The sequence below is a fragment of the Centruroides vittatus genome, unplaced genomic scaffold (assembly GCF_030686945.1).
Source record: "Centruroides vittatus isolate TY-2023 unplaced genomic scaffold, ASM3068694v2 contig_1832, whole genome shotgun sequence".
In the NCBI taxonomy this organism is placed as follows: Eukaryota; Metazoa; Arthropoda; class Arachnida; order Scorpiones; family Buthidae; genus Centruroides; species Centruroides vittatus.
The window spans coordinates 970,339-990,369 of record NW_027121128.1 but is presented as its reverse complement, the minus strand read 5'-3'; the positions used below and the strand labels follow the sequence as shown (position 1 = coordinate 990,369).

The window sequence follows — 20,031 nt, the reverse complement described above, 5'->3', positions numbered from 1 at the left end:
TGTATATACCGTCAACATCGAATGATCCTATTACTTATAAGCTCTCAGCGTTTAGAGCTTTAATTAGAAGAGCGTTTCAGTATTGCTCTAACATACTCGATACGATGCGAGAGCTGGATAGAATCAGGCAAGTGGCTAAGGTGTTGGGATTTGGTCCAAGAACTGTTGAACGTTTGATTGCCGCTTACAGGAATCCTAAAGTAAACAAGAAAAAACGGGATCTGACAAACGGTATCACGAAATTCACGTATAATAAACGTCTATCATCGGTCATGGAAGGTATTGCGGGCCGCATGAACAGCACTATTGTATACAAAAGAGCTCCCTTGATATATAGGCTACTAAGGAACGACAAAGATGCAATTAGACCGAGTGAACAACCAGGTGTGTACTCGATACCGTACAGCAACGACCAGTTAAAGATTGATAAAGAATACATCGGGGTCACGACGAGAAGCCTAAGTAAAAGGATTAAGGAACACAGATATGACGTGGCAAAGGGTAAATGCACAACAACGTTAGCAAAAATGGCGCAGACTGAGGGGTCCGTGGTGAAATGGGATGAAGCCAGGATCTTAACACCGATACATTCGCCGACACTTGCGGCTACAACCGAAAAATGTGAAATTTATAAGTCCGGCTTAACCAAAAAATGCTTAAATTACAAGGATGCGGCGATTTTACCATCAGCTTGGAAGTTTTTAATTAAAAAAGTCACAGGAATACATTAGATACGGCAAAAGGATTGCCTAGAGAACTATAGACTATAGATTTTTACAATGTACACATGTAACATTGACATATTTTATTTTATTATTTTCTATGTTGTTTATATTAGTTTTAGTTTACGTTATCCAGCGTAGTGCGTGAGTTCTTTTTTTGTAGTTTATTTCAATTTGAAATTGCTTGTTCGAAATTGTATTCGAATGTAGTTAGCCTGACGATGGCTAATGGAGTGGGCCGAAAACGTTTGTTTTTGATTAAATTTAAACGTTCTCAGCATCAAGGTGTTTTTTGTCTTATAAAATTTATATAAACTTTAAAATGTAAACCAAATCATTAAAATGGTGATTTTATTATTATTTGGATTATAGTTAGGAAATTCATTTCTGTATGGCAGTATCTCGTCATATAATTAAAATGTACAGAAGATATAAGTTTTATTAATTTTAGATTAGATATATATTATTTCTAAAAGCCTTAACAAGAATGAAAATATTTCAGTTTGGTTTTTATTTGTTTGATTACAAAATTTTCATAATCTTCAAATTATATATCTAAATTTTTATGTTGTGCAATATCTAATATTCTTTAGATGATTTTTTAAATTTCATTTGTTTGTTCTGTTTTTATAGAAACAATTAGAAGAGCTCCACATATCAATTGGGAAAGATGCTCACATAAAAGGACATGTAAAGTCTGACAGTGTTCATACTGAACAAGAGGAAGAGGAGGAAGAAGGAAATGGATATACAGATGGTTATTGGGAGTACTTTGTGGATGGAAGTGGGGCTGTTACTAGACCTGACATTGACTATAGAGTTAATTATGATATATGTCAACCTCCTAATCCTGTAGTAACAGATACAAATGCACCCGTAGTAAATTATATTTCACAACCAACTCCTATGACTCAGTATCGTTATCAATATCCACCAGCTCAAGATACAAACAGAATATATTTTCCACCACTTGGACCTGGATTACCATTTACCGAAGGCCAACAGTTACCGCAATTCCACTTTCACGTTTCTCCTGTTCCAGATACTTCGACAACTCGCTCGTCAGTATTTACACGAATTGCTCCACCTTCGACTTCTTTTACTCAACCAACTACTATTGTCACTACTTCGTGGGCTAGTAAACCAACTGTTACACCTGGAGTTGCTCATCCTTTTCAAATTCCAGTTCCGACAAGTGCAGTAGGAATGACTAATCCACCTTCAATATTATCAACACCCTCTTTAATTACAACACAAGTACAAGTTTCACCACCAAACATAAGTCATAATTCACAGTTACAGACTCTCTTAGGATCATCAACACATTCAAATCCTCCAGTTGATGTCTCGGTCACTCAGTCATTAGGGACAGATAGTGCCGAATCAGATCAAGAGAGTACAGGAGATATTAGTGGTGACTTCAAGCCGGCAATACCATTACCAGCAGAAATTGATGTACACACAGGAGAAGAAAATGAAAAAGTAATGAATATTTTAATTTATATTTTTATATACTATATTTACTCAAATTTAAGATGCATCTTAATTTCAACATGCTCTCTCTCACATTTTTTTTGAAAAAAAAAAAATAGACAACTTAAGACAACAAATACTGAATAAATAGACTTTGTTCAGTGTTTGTTGTAAGTAAAGTAAGTTATATATCACTGTTTTCTGTAGTATCAAAATATGACACATGACCACCCTCTATCTCTCCATCCCCTTGACCTTTTAAAACCAAAATTTAATAGCATCAATGCCCTTTATATGCATGCTACCATGCCAAATTTCATTCATCTTTACCCCATCCTGAGATATTAAGCAAAATAGATGCCAACACACACACATCCACAGGAATTGTTTTTTTATATTTTTTATTTAGGAGATCTCAAAATGTGGAGATTTGCAAAAAAAAACTCAGAGGGTCAAATTTGACAAGATTTCAATACTTTTCCTTTTTATGTATACATAATAGCCAGAAAAGTAAAAGTTAAGTTTTTTTTATGAGTTTTTGCATTATTTGTCATGTAATATCGATACAATGATAAAAAATACTAATAAGTATGATGAAAAAATCAAGAATTTTTTAAAATGGAATGAAAATTTATCATTGCATTTAAGGACTAATATATATAAAACATTAATTTAATGCATCTTTTACACATTACTCATTAAGGTTTGTTACAAAATATAAATAGACATAAATTACAAATTTAGAAAATCAATCAACAATCAATTATAAATAATCCTGAAATAGAAATTATCTATAAAATTATTGAAATGATATATTTCCTCAGTAAAATTATGCAAATTAACACTGAGTTAGATGAAAATCAAGACCCAGATACAGAGAAAGCTTAGGGGTTGAGGCTGTGATTAACTATATATGAACTTCCAGTCTGAACTGAAAATCATGTGATTTCAATTAAAAGTTTTAGCCTTACTATATAGAGTGATGAATTTGGTATAGAAGTGATTCTTATGATAAAAATAGATGGGTAATATATCACTCAACCCTCTAAGTGTACAATATTTATGTGGTCTCATGAGAAATAACATCATAGAGAAAAAATAATCACAGCTTCAGATTCTACATCAAAAGTTATATTTATTTAAATTAAAATATGATTAAAAAAAGTTAAAAACTGCAGCCCGACAATGTCACAATGAATAAATTTGATTTTTAAGCTTTGGATCCTTCTCAAACTAGAAATTGTTTCAATAGTAACAAAGAAATTTTAGATTACTTTACAAGCAATAACGAAGCTAGGAATGTGATTGTTATTTAATGGGAATAAAAAAAGTTATCATTTACAATGATTTCTGATAGATTTGTATGATAAAAATTTTGCACTGTTTGTGTTATGCACTGGTTTAGACACTTACCAAAGTTATTATCTATGGTTTTCAATTATGGCTTCACTTTTTCTAACAAAATAAATATACAGGTATACCTCGAGTTACGTTGTTCTTGATTATACATCGTTTGTCAAAAAAGTATATGGAAAAATAAAAATCAAGTTTAAGTCATTTTATTCGACTTTACATCCGTCCGCCACAAATATTGAAGTTGTAATATCACTAGAAAAGCGTTAAAAGCACATAAAATCATATTAAAATATGTACATTTACGGTAAATGTTAATATAATCATCATAAATCCTAGAGAACGAAACATGAAAACATCTGTGTTTCTGTGTTGTCGTCTTATTTAGCTGTCTTTAAGTGCTCATTATTGGCGTTTTCCACCATAGTTTTGACTTACGTTGTAACTACACAAGTAAATTCAACTTACGTCGCCTCTCCTGAAACCAATTACCGACGTAAGGCAAGGTATATCTGTATAAAGTTATAACTAATTTATATGCTGTAATGTGCAAAAATAATATATTTTTTTACATTCAGAGCATTAGAAATTTTTATTTTATCATATTTGAAAAATTGTGGTCATATATTAATTATTTTGGTGAAACAATTATTTATTTTACAGGTATGGTTTGAAGAAAGAGCTAAGTTATTTAGATTTGTAGATAAAGAATGGAAAGAAAGAGGAGTTGGAACAGTGAAAATATTACATAATGAAGCTTTAGGAAAAGTTCGATTATTAATGAGGAGGGATCAGGTAAATATGGGAAAAAAATCTAAATTTTATTCTACTCTGATTATTTTAAAATTTATTTTTTTAAATTGAAGTATGAATGCAACAGAAATGTATTTATTTTATGTATTTACAATATATTTCATTTTTAGTTAGAAACAATTTTATGTATATTATATGATTGGATTAATTTTTGTAAAAAATTTTGTATGTTAAATTGCATTGATTTCAAGCAATATACTAGCATATAACTAGATATAATTTTAAAATTAATGCTGTTTTTTCCTTTAGACTTGAGGACTAGTCAATCACTGTTTTGTAGATGATATTGAATAGAGTGAAGTGAATACATAGATGGAATCAAGTACTTTGGATTGAACATTGTTTATTAGTGTCAAGGAAAACTAATACTTTTAATTCATAAGAAACAGATTATTGTTATTTGTATACATAATTGTTTACAATATACAGTAGATATTTTGTAGAGTCTTGGATTGAGATCTTGTGGCTCCACAGGGGTCATGGTCTTCTACTTTGAGAAGCACTAGTATAAACTAATATTGTATATATTTTAAATTTAAATGTATCAAATACACACACACACATATATTTAATAATAATAATAATTATTTTATTTTTTTATTTTTGTAGTAATTTTTTCATGATTTATAATTACTACTATTATTATTATTTTTTAAAGCTCGTGTTTTATTTCAGGTTTTGAAAGTATGTGCCAATCACAATATTTTACCAAACATGGAACTACAGCCTATGAAAGACAGTGATCGTGCATGGGTTTGGGCTGCTCAGGACTATGCTGATGAAGAAATGAAACTGGAAAGATTTTGCATTAGATTTAAAACATCGGAAATTGCAGTTTCTTTCAAAACAGCTTTTCAGCAGGCTGTGTTATTTGTTCGGAACAAAAGTAATCATACAAGTTCAGTAAGTGCTTCGGACAAAATCTGTAGCCCTGGACCTCAAGGTGATAGTTCTCAAGATAAGGAAATTGGTTTTGGAGATAGATTTAGACCTAAACAAGGATATTGGACATGTTCAACTTGTTTAGTAACAAATATGCCAGATAAAGAAATGTGTGTTGCATGTGAAAGCTTTAAACCAGGAAGTAAACCTCAGAGTTCCTCATTAAATAGAGAATTTGATCAATCACAAAATTCTTTCACCAATCAGTTTTCATTATCTAATATTAATAAATCAATTCAGCAAACAGACAATCAGACAGTAAAATTTGGAACATTTACTTTTGATAATAAATGTCAAAATACAAACCAAGACAAAGCATTTTCATTAAGTTCATCTTTAAATAAGGACAAAACTGTATTTGGAGGATTTACATTTACATCAACACCTGTTATCAAAAGTAATGAAACTACAGAGAGAGAGATCATAAAACTTAAAGACAAATTAAAAGATGACAATTCTGTGAGTCAGGCAAAACCCAGCCCATTTGCATCTTTCAGTTTCAAATTATCACAGAATAAGGACAAAGATACAGTTCAAAAAGATAATTTGGCCACAGATAATCCTTTTGTTATTGGAAGTGAAAAGAGTAACTTTTCAATTGTTAATAATGTAAAGAATATCACTTCATCTGCATCTTTACCCTCAAATTCCACTTCAGACAATGATTATGTATTTGGAAAAGAAAGTAATATAAGTAATATTAGTTTTTCAAATATATTAAGCGAAAAAAAAGAAACTTCATTCCATGTAGATCCAAATTTTAAAGGTTTTTCAGGTGCAGGTTCCTCAGTATTTAATACTTTGTCAGGAAAAAGTGCAGATAATGCCCAAGATGATGTACCCGAAGAATTTGTGCCAACTGTTGAATTTAAACCTTTAATTAATTTACCTGAATTAATAGATGTGAAAACAGGAGAAGAAGATGAATTAAAATTATTTGGTGAGCGAGCTAAGTTGTATAGGTATGATTCGGAGGGAAAACAATGGAAGGAACGTGGTATTGGAGAACTGAAAATATTATTTAATGAAAAAACCAAAAAATATAGAATTCTTATGAGGCGTGAACAAGTATTAAAATTATGTGCTAATCACAACATTCTACCTTGGATGAAATTAAGTGTGTTGTCATCCAGTGATCGTTCATGGGTTTGGTTTGCTCATGATTATGCAGATGGAAAGTTACAAAAAGAACAGTTAGCTGCAAAATTTAAAACTGTTGAAATTGCTCAAAAGTTTCGTGAAATTTTTGAACAGAGTCAAGAAAAAATTGAAAATGAAATAAAAGATACTCCCTGTGAAAGTATTGAAACATCACCAAACAAAATATCAGAACCATTATCAGATAATAGACCATTGTCTGAAATTTTTAAGCCATTACCAGGAACCTGGAAATGTAATGATTGTTATATTACCAATGAACAAAAGAATGCTACATGCATATGTTGTGAAGCACCCAGACCTACTACTATAACAAGTTCATCAGTGGAAAATTCATCGACAGATAATAAAAATTTTAGAACAAGTGCAGAATCTTCCATAATAAATTCTCAAGTAGAAAATGCTGCAATTAACAATAATAATAATCCGTATATAGCCATTGATAATACAGAAAAATTAAATTTAGGATCAAATAAATTTATCAATATTAATACTGCCTCCTCGGTAAGAACTACAAGTGACTCCATTCTGAAACCAAGTGTTATATCAGGAGTGATTGCATCTATAACTACTACAACTACTACTACCACTACCACTACCACCTCTATTACAACAACAGCTATTACAACCAATACTATTCCTACAAATGAATCAACAACATTTAGCTTAGTCAAACCTTCTTCAATTTTTCAATTTAATTCATCTTCATCTAAAACTTTGTTTAATATTGGTGTCAGCACCCCAGTAAAACAGCCAGAAGAAACAGAAAATACTGAAACAAATGTACATTTTAAGTTTGGAAGCCCTCAAAAATATGAATTCACATTCAGTGGAATAAGACCGAGAAGTCCAAGTAAAACACCCAAATCTCCAGGAAGTGTAACAGATAATTCATTTGATAAGGGAGACGAAGTGGAATCACCTGAAGCAGATGGCATTTTCTTCCAACCTGTTATTCCTCTTCCACCAAAGGTACCAGATTTTCTCAATTTATTTGTAGAAACACATTAAAAACGTGTCTCATATATATTATTTCAAAATAAGGAAAAAGTATGAAAGATAAAAATAATTCATTATATCAGAAGATATTAGAGTACACATTTCTAATACTTTTCAAGACAGTCACTATTGACTTCTGCACATTTTTGATATCATGTCAACAGTTTCTTTATTCCATTGTAAAAGAAGTCCATCACCAATGTCTTGAACCATTCAGTAATGCTGTTTTTAGTTTGTCATTTTCTGTCTGCTTCAATGAAAACCATTTCTTTAAATGCCAAAACAAATGCTACTTGGTGCAAGATTGGGGTTATAAGGCAGATGGTCAAAAATTTTCCAGCAAAAGTGTTGTAGCATTCAAACAGTTGAGATGCAGTGTGAGGTTGAGCATCAGTTTTTGACCACCCAATTTACAGCTTGATCTCACTCCAAGTGACTATTACTTGTTTCTGCATTTAAAGACATGGCATTCATCAAAGCAGATTGAAAATGACAGTTAACTGAAAAACAGTTTCTGAATGGTTTAAGATCTTGCTGGAGACTTTTTTGACAATGGAATAAGGAAACTGGTGACACGATATCAAAAATGTGTGGAAGTCAATGGTTATGTTGAAAATATTAGAAATACATACCCCAATGTTGAAAATATCAGACATGCATAGATTTTTGCTATAATAAATTATTTTTATCTTTTATATCTTTTTTTTTTCCTCTCCTCTTATTTCAAAGCAGATCTTAAAAATGCACCTTGCAAAATACTGTGAGATGTTCCACACATCTTATTACGTAAATGATGAAAGAAATAATAATGAGAATATTATTATAAGTATAAAATGTAACCCCATAATTGAGCTGCCCATTTGCCAAGTGAATTAACTTCACAAAATAAAAAGTAGAGAAATTGATAAAATAATATATATATATATTTTAAAATTTCTTTTAAAATTTAAATAAACATCATAGAATGTATTATACAGGCATCTAATGACACACAAAATAAGTTATTTCAATAATACTTTTTACATTTTTCATATAATTAAAGGAGTTAATAGATTTGGCATGTGAATGGCTCAATTATAAAAATTAACTTGTGTAATTATTTTAATAAGAATGATCAAAAACTCATGCAGAAGAGTTATAAAAATTTTTCACATAATAATGAAATAGGAACAGATAATGAATGAAATTAGCAAATTTAATTAATTCTATAATTAATATATAGATATAAAATATGAAAATTGAAAAATTATAACTTTTATGACATTTAGTTTGTTGGCAGAATACTTTACTTTTGTCATATAATAATAAGAATTTGTTACCCATGACTTGTATTTTTCTTCAGTGGAAAGATTTTAATAATTTTTCTTCTCTGTTATAGTAAATACAAAAACTTGAAGGCATAAAAATAAAAATATACATTAAAATTTGGGTTTAGTTGACACAGTATTCAGGACCAATGACTTTTTTTAAACTGGTATATGATAAAGATTGCCATATACAGGGTGATTATAATTAAAGAGTAGGTGTTTAGCACTCTGTAGAAATATTGGGCAAATCTAAGCCAAATTTGCTATCTATGCTGTCCTGAATATGCAGTTTCGGTTTTTAAGGAAAAATGTTTAACTTCAAAATTCAGCTGCTGGGGTAAAATTTGGCACTGTTGTTTTCTTAATATGCATCTTGCGTAAGTTTTTTAAAACAAATTTTGGAAATCAAGAAGCAAAGTGCAATAATTTCATTTCAATTACAGATGTGGTAACATGTGGAATTGACAATTACATCAAAGATATGGAAAAAAAATGCATTTGCTGCACAACACACTCAACATTTAAACTTTGTTAGAAAGCATACATAATATACACATTAAGGGGACAGCGGTGTCAAATTTTGCTCAAATGGGTGAATTTCGAAATAAAATTTTTCCCAAGAATTGAAACTGCACACTTAGAACAGTATGTATACCAAATTTGGTTTGGCTTTACCCAATAGCTTTTTCTACAGAGAGCTTTGAACACCTCTCTTTAATTAAATTATGATTACTCTTCATTTTTCAATGCCTGACAATTGACTAATCAATACATTGGTTTGTTTTGTTAAAAAAAAATTGTATTAAGAACAATGCTTAGAAATAGCCAAAGAATTGCCAAAATTATATGTGTATTTTTATATGATAATCAATTAACATAATTTTGCACTAGAAGTATTAAGTGCCAGCTGCTACTGTCAATGCATCTGTATGGCAGGCAGGCAGGCATTAAAGTTTGAGTTTCACTCTGTGCCAATTCTTTTCCTCCATTATCGTCTATATTAATTATTAAATATTTATTAATTCAATTATAATGATTAAATTTATCAAGAGATGGTGCCAAATGCCATTAGATATTAGCATTATTATAGCCCAATGTAATTGGGCAATCATTTGGCATTAATCTAAAAATTGGTTTAATGGATGTTTATATTTAAATGTTGTATAATTATGAAATACTATGATATTCATGTTAAATTACTATTTCAGATAGACATAAAAACTGGTGAAGAAAATGAGGAAGTTTTATACTGTCAAAGAGCTAAACTTTTTAGATTTGTTAGTGGTGAATGGAAGGAACGTGGAGTAGGAGACATTAAAATACTACGTTCCCCAGAAACAAACAACATTAGATTATTAATGAGGAGAGATCAGGTAATAATAATAACAATTTGACAGATATGTTTATGTAGATTTGATGTTATTACAGGGAAAATTATTTTAATGCTAATGTTTTAAATTCAGCTCTTATGTTTAATGAATTTTGATTTTTTTTAATGTGTTTTTTTACAAAGTAAAATTATTCTGTGTCTAGGAAGTTGAATCACTCAGTTTTTGTTTTTGTAAAAGAGATACTGAGACATTGTCAGGACATCAGATTATCTATCAGACATGCTCTATACTTGTCAGAACATCAGTATGAGCTTTGTGATCTTACAGAGTCTGATATTGGCAGCAAGTTCTCCAAGATGATCTGGTGTGGGAAGAAAAAATGCTCCTATCACTGCATTCTTCAGTTTTTGACAGACTCTGATGAAACTCCATAAACCATTGTCTACCATTGTAAGGTTGGGTATACCTTAGTGGCAATGGGAAAGGTGCTGGAGATGCAATGGATCCCTGGCCAATCAATCTGTTTGGAACAAATTTTTCCAAGTACTTGTAGATAATACAAAATGAGTGGGACCACTATCTTGTTGAATGATGGTGGTGGTTGCTATTCCTGCTTCCAAAGGACAAAATCATTTTCAGAGCATCTTTTCATAAGCAGGGGTCATGCTACATAGCACCAAAATTGCCACTTGGCAATATTTTTATTAAACTGGTGATAAAAACTAGTGATGCCACGAATATTCGGCTACTATTTGGTATTCGGCCTATTCGGCTACTTTTTTTAATATTCGGTATTCGGCCGAATACCGAATACCAAATCATGGGAAAAAAACACACATATTACTCAAAAATGTATTTATTTTAATTACAAATTATTACATTTAATACTTAAAATCTATCAGTGGTAAGTTGTGATGAATGAAAACAATTTTTTCAGCATTTGTTGATAGCAAACGATTGCGCTTTTCCTCATAAACTATACCCACTTCTGAAAATAGCCTCTCACTATATACATCACTGCCAGGAGACGATAATCTCAGCGAATTCTGTCAGGCTTTGATACTGTTTTGCGTTTGCTGTCCACCACTTGTAAAGGTCTGCTGTTTGATCTAGGCGAACAGTTTTCATATAAAAATCGATCTCATTTTCAATAGCACTTTTCTTCTCCACATCCTCGTCATTTTGCATATTTTCTGTAGTGACTTCCTCAAAACAGTTCCAGAAACTGTCGTGTATTTTAAAGTTTTATCATTTTCATTGATATTTCTTTTCTTACGAAGTGGAGAAGAATCATCATCGGCATGGGCGTAGCCAAGAAGGGGCATGGGTGGGCCCCCCCCCAGTTAACCTGGTGCCCCTCCCCAGAAAATTACAGCCAAAAAAGTGTTGAGCCGATTTGGAAAAAAAAATAGAAAGCTGAAGCTAATTTAATTGGGTGCAGTGTAATCATTGAAAGTCTAGATCTAGATTAAAGACTGTGAACTATATTAAAGAATGGTAAAAAAAATAATTGATTGGTTAATTTTTGTTTAAGGCATTGCTACAGTTTGATATTAATGTTACGAGAACATATGATTAAAGGAAGTTTCATATTATGTGTGTGTTAAGTTATTGTCGATTCCTATGGAAATTCCATTTTAATGAACAATAATTTGAAATAATTCAATTTTGTGTCAGGCTGGCCTCTACTAGGCCCCCCATAACAAAATCCTGGCTACGCCAATGATCATCGGTACTAGTAGACTCATCACAACTAACTTTCAGATCTTCTAAAAGAACTTTTTGTTTTGCTCTTTGCATTTGAACTAATCCCAAGAAACTGGTTTTGAAACGCAGGTCAAGAAAAGTGGCAACCAGATATTTGTCATTCTCATCAAAGTTGAATCATGTTTCAAGCTCAACTTGGGTTTCAAGCTCAAATTGTGTTATTAATAGTCCTTATGACTATTAGTAACACAATTTGATGTAACAAGGAACATAATGCATGTCGTGACACGATCTACTCGCAAATAAAACAAATGCACCTGCGGCGTCGCTACTGCACCCACCACAATGAGACAGGTCGTAACCTGTCACCTGCGAAATGTACACATATTTTGCCAAACATTCGGCGCTTCGGCCGAGAGCATAGCCGAGTATTCGGTATTCGGCAAAATCACTATTTGTGGCATCACTAATAAAAACATAATACTGGTGATAGCAAGTGGTGATAAAAATTCTAATCTGCTTACTTCAACATTCAGCGTGAAATTGAATCACACTTTGGGAAAAACAGCAAAATGTCGAGTTTTTGTACAATGGGAGTCCCTTGCACCACATGCCGCGTGACATCGTGAAATTGCTAGGTAAGTTTGGGCAGAAAAGTAGGAAGTGACATTGAGAACTGAAGGCAGTTTTGTGCAATGCCACCCAGCATTTCCACAGTGGGATGTTTTATCGACTGACAGAAATTTTGGGGAATTTTTGGGATGACTTTTTTCACTTTGATCCTTTTTTAGCACACTAAAACAAATTTTGGCATTATAGAACCTGTGAAATACTGTTTAAATATTGTGATCAAATATGTTATTCAGAATTATTCATTCAAAAATTATTCAAAAATGATGGCTATTGCTAACAACAAGAGGGCCAGACATTCAGCACTCTGATTAGAATGAATTATGGTGAGCATGTAGCCTTAAATACAAACAGATCCTTGTCCAAATTATAGGACCTACTTCTCAAGTGTTTACAAAAATTGGGCCACTAAAAATCAAGTATTTACCTTATAAGTCTTTGGAAGTTTCACGTCACTGAGCAGCAATAGATAAGACGCTAGGTACTGCAACTAGATGATAAAGTGCAAACCATTGGAATTTAAGTTTAGTTTAGTTTTTTTATGTATAGCATTATTATTTTACTATTTTACCACAGCATTGGTATTATTAGTGGTATTATTATTACTATTATTATTTCTGACGTTTAAAGCATATAAAATGAGATTAAAAATTGCAATGACATTTCCTGTTTAATGAAAGCAAGCCTCTATACATTTACTTCTTTTATGTCGTTAAATAAAACTTTTATTTCTTTACATTTATTTTTACATATTTTACATACTATGTCCTCACAGGTGAATAAGCTTAGGACATTACTGCAATTTGGATGAAAAGGACAATCTGATATGAAAATATGGTAGCCTAGTCCCAGCATTTTTATTATTATTATTATTATTATTATTTTTTTTTTAACTGTTAATATTATAGACAATTTTTTCATGCACACATGTTTGTTACACTTCAAATGTCACAGTACCATCATACATGAAAATAAATATGAAGAAAATTTTATTTAATTGACGTAAGAGTTAAATCTACAGAGGCTTGTTTTCCATAAACAGAAAATGACATCACACTTTTTAATCTATAAATTAAAATCTTAATAAACCTGCCATGTGAAAGATCCCATAATGTTCTTTACACAGATTTTTTGGAATGTTAACAAATACTGTAGAGCATCGATTATCCGACTCAATTGGGGACTCGGGTTGGTCAGATAACTGAAAAGTCGGATAACTGAAAAGTATGAAAAAATACATTATTAGTATAGTGTATTAGGTCTGGTTTAAATACTAGCCTCCCTTTCATGGTCGAGCCAGTGCTGCCAGCTAAAACATGCAAAAATTTAACAAAAATAATATTAAAGTAGCCAAGACATAACCAAACATTGTAGCGCCACATCACTAGCAGACATTTGAATTTGCCAACTAGAACGCGGTCGGTTAATCGGGGGTCGGATAATCGATGCTCTACTGTACTAGTAGATTTTTTCCACTACAATGTTAGAGTAATCCCATTAGTTTAGATATAATTTTTGTTGTGAATCTTTTGCTAGATTGCTTATTTGTTAAATTTATAATATTGCTTTTTTCAAATTCCTAAAACAACTACTTTAATGAAAAAACTACTAAAAAAAATCACATGGTGTCCTGAAATCTTGCCAATGTATCATCAGGGAAAACCAACAAATAGTACATCTATAAAACAAAATTGGAATGCCACAGATATAAAAGTCTGAATTACAAATGTTTTATTTATTTATTTCAAATCTTAAAATGAACTATTCTTATATTGATTTTAATTCATACTACTATAATATTTCAACAGTATTTTTCTTTAGCTGTGAAGTAGTAACTAAAATATTTTAATATTTTATTCATTACTTCTCAGTATTGAAGTAATAAAACTGGTTGCCTCAGAAAGAGTATTTCACACAAAAGAATTATGAGTCTGGGCGGTCATTGGTTGAATAGAGAGTGGGTTGGCTTAAAGTAGATTAAAAATAATGAGCCTAGGAAATAAAAATTTTGTTTAAAGAAAATCTGGTCATCCAAAGGGGTTGTCATCTGGCAAAGTTTTACTGTAATTTGCTATATATATATAAAACAAATTACATTAAATCTAAAATTTGAATTTTTTAAAGTATGATATCAACAATGATAACTGTAATAAATTTGATCAGAAAATGTGCTTATGTAGAAAATACTTGGTACTAAATACTTTTTGACAATGATCTGCAAGATTCAGTTTTAATCTTTCTTTTTATACTAGGTACTTAAAGTTTGCGTGAATCATTACATCACAGTCACTATGAAATTTACTTCAAAAGGAGACAAAACAGTGTTTTGGGCTGCTGCAGATTTCACTGAAGGTGAATTACATCCAGAGCAATTAGCTCTTAGATTTAAGACAGTGGAAATTGCTAACCAGTTTAAGGAAGCAGTAGAAAATGCTCAAAATTTACTCAAAAAAAGTGAAACTCCTGCTATAAAAACTGAACCTTCTAAAAAGTCTGCTCTTGCAAGTTTTTCTTTCAACTTAAATAGCAACAAAACTACTGAAGAACCAAAATTCACTTTATCTTCTGTATTTGGAGTTGCTTCACCTTCCAGAAATATTTTTGGTAATACTTCAACACAGAAAGAACCAGGTATTATTTTGATTAAGATTTTAAATATAATGCTACTCAGTTAATGTAATTGTGTAAATAAATTTACTTTGTTCAAACAGAAAAAAGAATTTTTATTTATTGTTACTATTTTTTTTTTAAATTTCTTTGATAATTTAAAATATTGTTAATTATTTGAATTTGACAGTGTACAGGGTGATTTGAAACTCTATGTACAAACTTTAATGGGAGGCAAGGATCACTACTACAAAACTTTCTCGTTATTGAATGTATTTTCGCAGACATCACTTGTTGGTGCTAGAGGACATGATTGGGTGGTGCGGCAATTAGCAATTTGTGGCTGTCATCATAACATGGATTTCATCTATGTAATATGGTGCATTTCACAAATGTTGAGATGTTTGACGTGCATTTATTGCATGAGGCAGCCAATGGTAATGGAAGAGTTGCTGTTAGTGTTTTATGAGCAGTATGCTAACAGGTGTGTACCAAACCACCAGACATTTGCATGTTTGTACCAGCAATAGGGAATTCAATCCCGGCCCTTATTTCTAATCCTGGGATTTCGGGATTATACTTAGTTGATTCTGGGATTATTTTGTTATTGAGGGTTAATAAAAAATAAGAAAGTCTACAGAAATCAGCTCTTTAATTAATCAACAAATCAAAATTTAGACAAAAATCAACATATTTTACTGTATACAACTAGCTAATCGAATCACTCTAACTAATCAGACTTAGAGTCAGACTAACCAGACTTAAAATCACTGTCTTCATGTTAAAGTTATTCTTTTTCAAGCATTTTTAAACATACATAAATTGAAAAAACCTTTATGCAGGGCCAAATTTGCATAAGGGCATTTGGGGCTGGTGCCCAGGGCCACCACAAAACTATGTTTAAACATAAATTTTTTTTCTATTACCGCTACAGTCTAGTGTGGCCTGATCATCTGGGTTTGGTTTTCTCTGCCTGTGGCAGAGAAAACCAAACCCAGGGAAAAACCTATGAAACATATCGAGAAAATTCCAGGAAAACAATTTTACATGGGTATTTTTCAATTAAATTAAAATAATTAGTTTTACACAATAAAATATATATATGTTTACAATAACCTTATTTTTAAATGAAATTTACAACTTCCTAGTTGAAATCTAGTTGAAAGTACAGTATTTTGTGTAAATTTTCTAAATCGTCAAATTGCCTACTCTTAAACGGGGCCCCCACTGTATTTGTGCCCACGGGCCTCTGATTGTTAAATCCGGCCCTGGTCATCTAACAGTTAACCCAGTGAGAACTGCTTGCCTATCATTTTAGTTCAAAATACAAGAAGTTTTATATTAAAATGATAGGCAAGCAATTCTGTTAAGAGCACTGGCATTGAACGTTTCGCTTCATGCAGTCTATTTTGCAACTTTTTTAAAATGATGTCAATTTCGAAAATCTCTGGATCAGGAAAACTTAATCCCAAAAATTTCGGGACTAAAAAGTGGTCGGGATCCCGGGATCAAATCCTCTAACCAGCAACTGTGTGAGAGTAGAAGATTTCATGTAAACGTGCACGATACTACTTGGCTGAGAACTATGTGCCTTCCTAATGTGGAAGAAGGGATCCTATGGCAGAGTGAGGGCAGTCCAAGTACAAGCATGCAAGCAGTTGCACAAAACCTGGGTTTGACAACCATCAGATGTAAATGCTACTTGTACAATATGCTACATCTATTTCCTATTCAGATAGTCCAGTTATTGCATATGCATAGAATTGGAACATTGTTTTCTGTAGCAGAGTACAATATAGTCAGATTTTCCAGATCATCCTCTTCGTGGACAAAGCCACTTTCGTACATGCTGGGATGTTTAATGTGAATGATGCTTATGTTTGGGCATGTAGAATCCATGTGCTACAGGTACATTGTCAGTGATTTTCTGATTGGGCCATATGTGCTGCTATCCAACTTGATTGGTGGATTTATTGGATATTTCTCAGTGTTACCAGAACTGCTGAACAATGTTCCTACTTCTGTTTTCCATCACATGTGGTTTCACCAATGTGATGGAGCACCAATGTGCTTCAGCACTAATGTATGAGATTATCTGAATGGCACTTTTCAAGTATGATAAGCTAGGGGTGGGTGAGTTCATCTCTTAGACACCACAATAGCAGTGGATCATTGTATTGCATATCGACTTTTAACACACTTTGTCACAGAACACTTGTTACCCCTCCTCATGGTAGGAGATCCTGTTCTTTGTATATATTATCACTTAAATTACTTTTTTGATTAAAATTTGTTTAAAATAATTTCAAATTTCTGAAACTTTTGAATGGAAATCTCCTAAATGTTAAGGAAAGGAAAGTTAGTGGCTTTTTTTTAAATTATTACATATTTCAAAAGTTTTTATTTTATGATTCATTTAACTGTAATAAATCATAGCTTTATTATATAATTAAGAATTTGAAACCTGAAAACTGCTCTTTTTTTAATTAAACAATGAAATAAACTGATTATTAATAAAATATTTTAAAAAACCAATGGAGTCAGATAATCAGCTTTTACCCAATTGTACTATTAACTAGCACACAGAAACATAATTCTCCTATCCACATTCCGTTTTGAGTAAATGGATTAGTAACTTGGAATTTTTTAGCCTCCAGAAGTCAGAAAGGATAGGAGAATTATTTTTCCGTGTGCTAGTTAATAGTACAATTGGGTAAAGAAATAAACTAATATGCAACTATACATGACTCCTTACAACACATCCTTTCACAGGTACTAGTAAATTACTAAATGAAGGAATTGTTACAATAAGTATTCTTATGTAATTGTAAAAGCACTAAAAAAGTTCTGTTTTATTATTCTTTATCTTCCATTAAAGTTTGTTTTGAATTACCCTGTAAGTATTTGTTTTGATTAAACAAAAACTTTAATCGAAAAAATAAAATATATTATCAATAATTATAATTGTGTTAGTATCTATTTCTGTGGTTTTCAGTTTTTAATAATTAACTGTTTGAATTGCAAGCATAAGTTTTTACTGTTAGCAAAAATTCAAAATTCTAGAATATTTTTATTGTTTAATTAGAGCTTGCTTTAATATTGAAAAGTTTACCAAATGTTTTATGCAGTTATTGCTGGGAATATAAATGGATTTTGGGTCAGCTTCTTATTATTATTTTTTAATTTCTTTGTATAATTCTTTATTTAAGTGAGCTTTTATCTTTAATTATATTCTCAAATTTCTATCTGCACTTTGTTCAAACAATATTTATATGACATTGACATTTATCGTGCTGCAATTTGAAAAAATTGTAGACCTATAAATTCCCACTGCCGTCTGTATGTCTGCCCATCAAGTTGTCTGTCTTTCCTTAATCTCGAGAATAGTGTTAGATAGAGGAAAGTCAAGATCAGATATGGAAAGCTTAAGGGCAGGAGGTCCCGATTAACTGTATTCAAACTTTTGATGCAAACTGGAAGTCACATTATTTCATTTTAAAATTTTCTCCGAAAGGTGTTAGATAAATGACTGGCACAACTCTATTGTTAAAAGAAAAGTATGATGTACAGGGGCAAGCCACTATTAATTTGAGGTGGAGAGCATATATTTTAAATTAAATAAATTAAAAATATGATTGTCACAATACCGGGTTGCAATTTTTAATGTCACAATAAATAATTGCTTGTTCTGTATCTCATTATTCTCTGATAAAAGCATTCTTTTATTTATTGTTTTCTTTAAATAATTGGATTAATTGCTTTATATTAATTTATATAAAGCTCTTCAATATGATATTCTCATGATGAATAATTTAGATGTGACATTGTTTTCACATCATGTGCACTAGCATGTCATTAATGTTAAATAAGATGAAACTTTTTTAGATTTTTCTCAATAGTTAATGCTTATTTTACATACACAATTTCATTGTGCTGATTATTTGAGTTTTTACATAATTACTTCCATTAAAAGAAAGATGTACTCCATTCCAAAAAACTATGCATGCCTCTGCCATTTTATTCTATATTAGCAAGAGAAAATATATATAAAGTAAATATTTCAAATAACCTTAGATTAATTCATTTCATGTATTACTATTATTATTTATTTCATTTTTAAAAATTCCAATTGTGTAAACATTTGTTGAATATAATCATAATTTATGTTGATTAGGTGCTGAAGATGAAATTGTGATATTGGAAGAAAAGCACGTTACTGCCGATCAACAAGCCGAAGCAGAGAAATTAATGTTGCCAAATAACTTCTTTATGTATGAGAAGAAGCCACCTTGTCCCGGATGTCGGGGCTGTGAAATGGAAGGTGAAGATATAGGTAAAGTATTTATACTTTCTTTAAAATTATTTAAATTTCAGTAAAGGCTTTATCATCTGATTATCTCTACATGTAATAATCCTAATTAATAAACAATTTGTAATAAAAATTTTAATGAAAGAGCATGGATTGTATGCTTAATTATTAACCACTCAGCAGTGAGCGATGAATATATTCGTCAAGGGCAATCATATGGCAGTGGTGAGGGACATATATATTCACTAAATTCTTTTGGGGGTATCGCCAAAAACTACCGCGGGAAAAAAATTCACATAAAAATGAATTATACAACAATAAAAAAAGACTTTTCTTTACTAGACATAACTGATTACAAAATCTTTTTCCAAAATGGTAATGAGAAAAAAAATGCGTAAAAAAAAATACTTTAAAAATTTCCCACATTTCTTCTCCACAACTAAGTGATAGCGCCACATCTGACTGTTCCACTGTTGAAAGGATAAATTATTAAATGTTACATAAATTGTGATAATTGATGTGGTGTATCATTAATTAAATTTTGAGCAATTATATTATTTTCAATAATTTTATAATCATTAAAATGAACATAAAACATTAATTGTGAAAAATGCAATATATATTAACCCATAATCACAGGCATAAGGCATTGATTTTTTACTCTGATGTTATTTTTAATA

The 20,031-nt window shown here is 31.1% G+C and overlaps 2 protein-coding genes across 2 annotated transcripts in view; one reads left to right on the top strand and one right to left on the bottom strand.

Moving 5' to 3' along the window:
• The window catches only part of LOC136969961 (transmembrane protein 268), a 364,695-nt gene that overhangs the window by 34,332 nt on the left and 310,332 nt on the right, over positions 1-20,031 (bottom strand). The gene's annotated exons all lie outside the window — the stretch shown is intronic.
• Nup358 (Nucleoporin 358kD) overlaps positions 1-20,031 on the top strand; it is a 113,192-nt gene that overhangs the window by 72,525 nt on the left and 20,636 nt on the right. The window contains exons 21-26 of the mRNA XM_067264277.1: positions 1,356-2,204; positions 4,212-4,343; positions 5,037-7,433; positions 9,976-10,140; positions 14,688-15,066; positions 19,217-19,375. Coding sequence (XP_067120378.1) covers positions 1,356-2,204; positions 4,212-4,343; positions 5,037-7,433; positions 9,976-10,140; positions 14,688-15,066; positions 19,217-19,375 — 4,081 coding nt within the window. The remainder of the gene's footprint in view (positions 1-1,355; positions 2,205-4,211; positions 4,344-5,036; positions 7,434-9,975; positions 10,141-14,687; positions 15,067-19,216; positions 19,376-20,031) is intronic.